The following is an 8,864-nucleotide window of genomic DNA, read 5'->3' on the forward strand; positions in this document are numbered from 1 at the left end:
AAAATAACAGGGACCCCTCATTAATATATTGAGGTACAAAATGCCAAAATGCTTTAGATCAGACCAAAAACAACTTAAAACAGTACATGAGGCATGCAAATGCAAAAATGGTTAGTGAATGTTTTCAATCATGAATCCAAATAAATTAACACATAGTTAGCATTTGGCCATAGATTCCCAAACACTTTTGGAAAGTCTTTTTTGGGTGAAGCTTTATCATATCTTTGGCCATAGTATTTACAAAACATATTTCACCTTAAAAAATTTTCAAAAAATAAAATTTGACCCAAAAACTAGTTTTTTCTAGCATTTGGGACTTTAAATTATTTGTCAAAAATATTTGCTATCTAATGACAAATTGTATGGACAAACACTATTTGCCAATGTTGTTCGAAGCTACTTTGAAAATCTATGGACAAACAGGTCCTTACTCATAATTGATCACACGGGCAACAATGAGGATATCACTCCCCATATTTCAAGGTTGTGGGCTATAAAAGCCCTAACTAAAAAAAAATAAAAGACTAAATTTTATTGCATGAAAATGAAAAGAGTTCGTTAATAAAATCATATATACCTAAAAGTGATAAGAGATCTGAATTTGGGAGCATGAATTAGAACTTGAGACTTGACATCTAGTTTGTATTTAAGAGAAATTATGTTATGACTTGAGAGTTTTATGGTAGCTAATAAGAATTAACTGAGTATATATCTTATATTCCCCTTAACAGACACTAAAATGACATAGGTTAGGCTTAGGAAGTAGGAAAAAGTCAAATTTACCTATGACCTAACATTTTAAAAGTCTAGAAATAGTGACCCATGGATCATTCCATAGGTCCTACTATGTGGCCATGATTCATGGTCTAAGTTGTAGTTTGTAGGGACAATTTAAATTGTTGATGGACAAGGCTCCATGATTAACTGTTCAAATTGTGATTTGATACTATGAGTCATACTGAAACACATGGGAAATTGGAACTTGGTCAACTATTAGGAGCTGATTCTACGAATCACTTCATGACTCATGGTTAGCTATAATGGGTCAAGAATTGACTTATTGTCTCTCAAACTTTATTTAAATTTTAGGAAATGTTTCCATGAGTTCATCTACAACTCATGATATGACTGTACGAGTCAAAGGTTAACTCTTTAGTTGTTTGGAAAACTAGACTGTTTGAATTCTTGTAAGCTTGATTTTATTGGCTAAGTCTTGAATGTTTATGACTAGAAATTTGGGACATTAAAATATATATCCCTTTGGAACATTGATCCTCTAATGAAGGATAATATCGGGATAAAAGATAGGAACAATTAACATAAAATTGATTTTTGAAACTGAATATTTTCAAGTATGGGACTGATTTAAACTAGTAGTACAAACTCAACTAAATGTACACATAGCATGAATGTACATAAGGAATCATATGAAATATGTATAGACAAGAAACTCGAAAGAGTAAGACTAGAAGAAAGGAAGGAACCTGTTGGAACTATCTATCTAATTCTTAAAATTGACTTGTCGGTCTATACGGGATTGATTTATACTGAGAGTTTAGAACTAAAATGAAAAATTCATGATGTGGACTTACATATAGAACTGCAAAGTGATACATAACAGAAAGAAATTTCCAAGAGTCACTATTAAAGGAAAATTTGTTTCCTCAGACGCTCCTTATCATAAGTTCTAATAACATTTGGGGGAAAGAATCATAAGCATGAACTGACTAAGACATCCAAATAACATATGCTAACATTGTCTGAGCATGCTAGTATACTGATATGAGTTTAAGAATAGAAATAGTTTGGAGTTGAACTTGATACACCCTTGGTCTGAAATTATATAACACGAAACAATGGAGAAAATAGGTTTAACAATAGTATGTATGAAGTTATGCTTCTAATAACTTTTCATCTTTGCAACATTTCTCAACCATGCTCTATATTATTAAAAACTACAGATAACTGGATGAAACTTATAACTCTTTTAGGGACACACTATATATGGCTGCTAAAGGCTAAATCTAGCTGTATGATCCTACTCTGTTTAAGACTAACTCATAAATACAAGGCAATGTCTATAAGGTAAATATCGTAGTCTCAACTAAAAGGATCTAAAGTTTACATTCACTAAGAGTTATAAACTTTAAAATGTACTTATTGTTTCCACCTTAAGAAATTTATTTTAAATTCTAATCAAGAAGTTACTATCTACCCAACTCCAACATCTACCAGGTATATCAACAAAATCTTGTAAGACTATTACTCAATTTCCATCAACACCACTGTCATAACATAAGAAAGGTCAATAAAGAAATGAAACATGAATATCTAGAATAAGAAGTATACTATGAAATCATGACTTAAGGATTTTCATAAATTTGACACTCACTAGGCCTGAGGAGTAGGTCATAGTATGATAACTTATTCAAGCTAAGAGATACGATCTAAAAACATACATGACGTGATGTAATTTCACAATTAATTTATTAAAATTCATATAAAAATGACCTTTCATGCCTTTGGTAACTAAATAATGAATCTTTTTGCATATGTCATGCTTTAAAATTATATCATAGTATAATAATCAAAATCATGTAAAGCTATTTAAATTATGCTGTCGGGGCATTTTTTACCACTGGCATAAATCATGTGAGAAAATATAAAGTCCAACATCGACTCTATATTGAGAAAGGCTGCTCCATAACTTGCCATCAACACAATATCATAAACTGAAGTAGATCCATCAAGTTGAAACCTGCTAAAATTCTACTAAGGTCTTTCTTGTATCATGTATAAAGTTAAACTAGAAGTTTTTAATAATAATTATAAATAATTTGTTAAAATAAAATATCATCCTCAAAGAATATTTTGAATCTGAAATTCGTGACCTTTTCGTAAACAGGTATAAATCCCAAATCATAAAAGCATGGGATTTGAAATTCAATTTTAGAGTGAAAGAGAATCATTACTAAAATATCATATACAAAAATTTGAGGAAAAGACTTGTATAATTTTGAAACAATAAAGTAAGGCCTACATGCAAGGAAGCTTCCAGCCTCAGACAACCCATAACTCATCACTAAATCCTACCTTATTCCCTATGTTGACAAAAACATACTCTCCACAAAAAATAAGCCACATATTTTTTGCTACCTCTTTAATATTTCATATACCTATGTCATCCTCTCAAGAGCCTTAAAACGCACAAGAATTTGACATTGCTAAGATTGCATGAGAAAGAAAAGATGCCATTACTACTTAACGAAAAGTCAATGCAACCAGAAGTAGTCCAAAATGAAGATGGAATCTGGCACAGATGAAGGGACTATGATGATCCACGACATTACTTTCCTAGGGAACGATTTAATAATCCTGGGTTATGAAAACCATAATCGAAAGCAATTGAAAGATTAAATTTCATGGCGTAAGGATAAAATAATTTTCTCACTAATATCTTACATTCATGAAATTAATGAGAGCTCCAAATATGTTAGCTTGAATTGTAACTTGATGCTTATTTCTTAGTTTGTATTTGAGAAAAGTTATGAGAATTAATTATGCAATCTTTCTGACATCCCCCTGAATAGAATTGAAATGACATAGTTTATGCTTAGGAAGTAAGGAAAAGTCAAATTTACCTATGACCTAACATTTTAAAAAATCTAGAAACAGTGACCTAAGAGTCACTGTATGGGTCATACTATTAGAACACAATTCATGGTATGAGTCATAGTTGCACGAACAATTTCAACAGTTGCTAGACAAGGTTCCATGAGTCATCATACAACTCATGGAACTTAGGACTTGTTCAACTATCATGGTCAGATTCTATGAGTCACTTCATGACTCGTGGTTAGATATTGCGGGTCATAAATTAACTCGTGGTATTTGAAACCTGATTTAAATTTGAAGAATTGTTTCCACAAGTCCATTTACAACTCGTGACATGGCTATATGAGTCATAGGTTGACTTGTAAGTTGCTGGGATAACTATATTTCTTGAACTTTTTTTATCTTGATTTTTTGGGCTAAGTCTTGAATGTTTATAACTAGAAATTTAGGGTGTTATGGTAGGACTAGAACTGGCCCACACTTTATATTGTCCCCGGGACAAAATAAGAATATAAGGGGACGTCCTCTCAAGCAAAAATAAAGTTTCCTAAGACTAACTATTATGGTTATCGTGCCTAAAAGGACAGACAAAAGGATAGTGTGTTAGGACTCTCAGCGCATAAGTAGTGCTCGGTTGAATCACGTCAGACACACAATACTAGGTTGTCACCTCCAATGGCTCATCAACAAGTGGCCATCATAAATTAGTTATTGTACTGTTGGTTTTGAGTGGCACTCTCTCATTTCCTGAGAACTGTCTTCGTACCCTATAAATAAACACCTTCTCTCTCCATTGTAAACGCATCTGATTTCACTCCTCTCTATCCTCAAGCAGTAACATTCTCTAGCTTTGTTCTTAAACTTTTTGTATTGTGTTAGCTGCTTTATTACTATTTTGCTTACTGCTACACTTGCTTACTAGGCATTCCCAGTCACTGCTTTCTTGTAGCTAGGGTATAACGGACCACACTGTCTTACATATTTATTATCGATCTTTGTTTTTACTTGTTATTTGCATCCTTCGTTCAGATTGTTCACTCTATTGCAAACTTTTGTTGCTAACTTGAAATTAAGACCGTGATGCATGCTTTTATCCACCTATAAATCTATCTATTTACAAAATTGATGGTAAACAACATTTAAAAGGGATATCCTATTTGGCCACGTTTTTCTTTCCAAAAGTTCTTATATTAAAAAAGTGAGGTGTTTGACCAAGTTTTTGGGAGGAAATAAGTGTTTTTTTGTTGAGTAGCATAAGCTATTTTTCAGAAGATAAAAAAGTAGTTTTTCTCTAAAGGCAATTTTGAAAAATATACACATAAAAACACTTTAAAAAATTTAATTAAACACTAATTGTTACTCAAAAATACTTTTTATATTTAACGGCAAAAATGAATTATTTTTCACCAAAACTACTTTTTTGAAAAATACTTTTGAAACAAAAAACACTTAAAAATTTGGTCAACTAGGCTATAAAACTTGAATAATTTTAAAAGTTAGTTAAAACTTATTATCGGTTTTAAAAGTAGCTAATGGTCGATCTTATCATATTATATAGAATATGGTATGATAAATAGCGTTCACATTTGAAAATTTTAAATAAGGGATGCCCAGCATGATTTTCTTTTAATTTATAGCTATCTTCTTTTAAATAAATACAAGTAATTAGAGGACCGGAAGGTACATAATATTTCTTTCGTAATTAAGCTTGATATATAGGAAAATAGCTCAAATATTTAATTGACATAAAATCTACATTTGTAAAATAAATAAGTAAATAAATCACATAATTTACTTGATAAATGATGAGATAACAATTAAATTTTTATAAGATTCACCTTAATCTTATCTTTAGCATTTCAAATTTAAATAGGTAAAGCTAAAATTGTATAAAACAAATTTTATTAGGTTATTTTACTATAAGAGTCCATCGCCTCTTTACTTGGTCAATTTGTTTCCTTGTAGAAGTCTAACAATGGCTTCTTTCGATGAGCAAAGCAAGGCGCATATCAAGGCCAGCTCTTGGAGTACAACACAAAGCCCTAAAATGCAAGAGCTAGATAAACAAAAACAAGTTGTTGATGATGAAAAGGATTTGGTAGTAAAACCAAATTACAACATTAACACAAATGGAAAAAGAGTTTATGTGGATGATAACTTTGTTTTCCCACCAGGTTATCGTTTTTGTCCACATGATGAAGAACTTATTATTCATTACCTTAAGAAGAAAGTAATGAATGAACTTTTGCCCCATGACAAAATCAAGGAGGTTAATCTTTATAAGCATAGTCCTCAGGAGCTTTCAGGTTATTTTTTGTTTCTTAATCTCTTTTCATATAATAATTTTCAATTGTTAGGGTTTATGTATATATTAAACGAGTTCTTTTCTTGTAGTTTCACTTGATTTACTTATATCATGGCGCGAATTCAGTATCTAGAATTGTTGATTTCATTTTTTATACATACTTTTATTTCTTTTGAGAATTTGTGTATCTACTCTAGATCCGCCATGGTATGATATCAAGAACATGTGGCTAAGCTTTGTATTTATTTTTAGTAGGCTAGGGTATGTATCTCCTGGTAGTAGAAGATTACTTTAGAATTTATTCTGATTTTCTCCAAACTTTCTATTGTTAATGGTTCAAATATTTAAATGAAGATTTGGACCCTAATTATACTTAAACATCGAATCGAATGTTAATCACGTTTGTTCGTTATCCTTCTTAGGGTTTTTATTTAGTATTTTCTTCTTGTAAAAGATTATTTAAGTAATCTTTGAGTGATCTATTTGGATATATACATTTTTTTATGTTTCTACATAAAATTTAAATGAATTTTGTATCTCTATAACCATTAATAGTTGAGCTTTCCTTTTTCTCTTCTTTTTTTTTTTTTTTCAAACTTGTACTATTTGTACCTACTTGAGACTAAAGGTTATTAATTCTGTTTTATTTTGAGAAAAAGTTTTATCCCAAAACTAGTTCTTCCAGTTCTTCCAGCACAAAGGAAAGGAGCCCCTTTTTTATATCCCATCTACACACCATTTTCATATATCTATAAACATCTAAAAATAAAATACCTATCTAAAAAATATTATCTTTTGATGAAACGGTGGTGTCAAATTAACAGTCTCAATGAGTGTGTAAACTTCTCAGAGGTTCTTTGCATACCTTTTATTTTGTTATTTTTCTTTTATATTTTAAAATTTCATACTTTGTAAGTATTACTTTCAAGAGCATCATTACATTTTTGCATTATGGCTTTTACCCTCTTGGATGCTCAATATTCAATCATGCTATCTTTGATGACTCTTCATGATTATTTAGTTCAATAAAGATAACCATTTTCTCCTTTTTTTTATGTAACATAAATCATAGACAATCTTTTATCCATTTTCTAAGTTAACGATATTCTTTGTTCTTCGTTTCTAACATGTAAATAGAGAACTATTCAATGCTCGGAGAAAGGGAATGGTACTTCTTCACTCCAAGGAATAGGAAATATCCTAATGGCGATAGGCCAAATCGTGCTGCTGGAACAGGCTATTGGAAGGCTACTGGAGCTGACAAACCTATTAAGCACAACAATGTTAAAGTTGGATTCCGAAAGGCGTTGGTTTTTTACGAAGGAAAGCCTCCCAAAGGCGATAAAACAAACTGGATTATGCATGAATTTAGAGTGAATGAATCACGCAGGCTCAAATCGCATGCATCTGACATGAGGGTAAGCTTTCCGTTTCACTTAAATTCAATAGTATTCACATTAGATTATGAGTCCAACTAGAAGCTGTAATAATTCTAAACTTGAAAATTTAAAGTATGTTTTAGAAGTTGTAATACAACTATGAAGTGAGTCTAGAAACTTTCACAACTTTTCAGTTCTTTTTGCCTTTTTCCTTTTTTGTTTGGTCAATATTACTAGGTTTACCAGGTTTTAATTTATATATGCCATGTAATCTTTATAGGATGTTATTTGCTTTATTTTCTAGGTTATCATGTCATGTTTAGTAAAATAGCTACATGTCATTACAGGTATATAACATAACTGAATGATTTAAACTCTTACACAGTGTCGGTATGACAAACTCATTTTACTATCATCTGAATATATGCACAAAAACGTAGTTATCATGCAATTGTTTTTGTTATTGCAGCTCGATGATTGGGTTCTATGTAGAATTTACAAGAAAGTTGACAAGTCATTCAAAGCTTCTCGGAAGGATGAACATGTGGAAGTAGATGCTACCAGAAGTTGTTCTTCGGTAGGTAAGGTGAAAAACTGCGACTATGAAGGAATTATGGATTCATGTGGAGAACTTGCAAGACAACACTTCGAGCTTCCTCATCAATATGATATCACTCTTGACGATCCAAATTTTATGCCAGATTATTTTTCCCATTATGGAGCAAGATCATCAAACTATGGAATGTATTTTAAACCATCATTTTCTCCTGGAAATATGTATGTTTGGGATCACAAAGGATATCAAGAAAACAACTATTTGCCTGTTCATTTCGATTTCAACAACTTCTGTCAGGATCCTTGTGAAAATATAGGTGAAATTGAATCTCACATTGTTCTGAATAATGATGTGAATAATGGTGTTCTTGATGTTGTTGATGAGAACTCATCCATCGATAAAGAATGATTTTTTCCTATCGATCGTCCGTAAAGAATAGGGCTCTATATATTAAGATCTTAGTGATAGCTAGTTGATTAGCTTAGTTCCACTGTTTTTAAAAGTTGGTTTGAACATTTCACTCATTAAATATAATTACTAGTATTGTAATATCATTTGTCTCTACTTTCTTTTTTTTGTTTTGTTTTATCATTTTATATATTTGTAAAGTTTGTGCTTTTGTTTTACCACTAATCGATCTTCTTATATAGTAGATCCTGTGCTTGAACTTGAAGTGTTTTTTTTTTTTTTTTCATCCTCCGTCCGATATTCATATTGGAGTCTGGATTTATGCCGGGTAGGACCCCTATTCGGGGTAGCACTCCCTATCAAGAATTTTTCCATATCCAGGGCTCGAACCCGGGACCTCTGGTTAACCGAGAGCTCAAATTATTTGGTGTTTTTTTTTCCTTCTTAAGATCTGATTGGAAGTCTTTTGATAAAACTTGAGATTTTACTAATCAAAATCATTGGTTATCACGGTTGAAATTTTACCAATCAAAATCATTGGTTATCAAGGTTAAAATTTGATTTTATCTATCAAAATAATTGATTATCACGGTAAAAAATC

The 8,864-nt window shown here is 31.2% G+C and overlaps 1 protein-coding gene across 1 annotated transcript; it reads left to right on the plus strand.

Moving 5' to 3' along the window:
- The first annotated feature begins 5,552 nt into the window (after nt 1-5,552).
- On the plus strand, nt 5,553-8,409 carry LOC107847133 (NAC domain-containing protein 72-like). Its single transcript, XM_016691368.2, has 3 exons — nt 5,553-5,921; nt 7,058-7,338; nt 7,769-8,409. Exons 1-3 carry the CDS (start codon nt 5,591-5,593, stop codon nt 8,261-8,263), a joined length of 1,107 nt encoding a protein of 368 aa, XP_016546854.2. The 5' UTR covers nt 5,553-5,590; the 3' UTR covers nt 8,264-8,409.
- The last annotated feature ends 455 nt before the right edge of the window (nt 8,410-8,864 follow it).

This window comes from Capsicum annuum, chromosome 11, assembly GCF_002878395.1.
Source record: "Capsicum annuum cultivar UCD-10X-F1 chromosome 11, UCD10Xv1.1, whole genome shotgun sequence".
Lineage (NCBI taxonomy): Eukaryota > Viridiplantae > Streptophyta > Magnoliopsida > Solanales > Solanaceae > Capsicum > Capsicum annuum.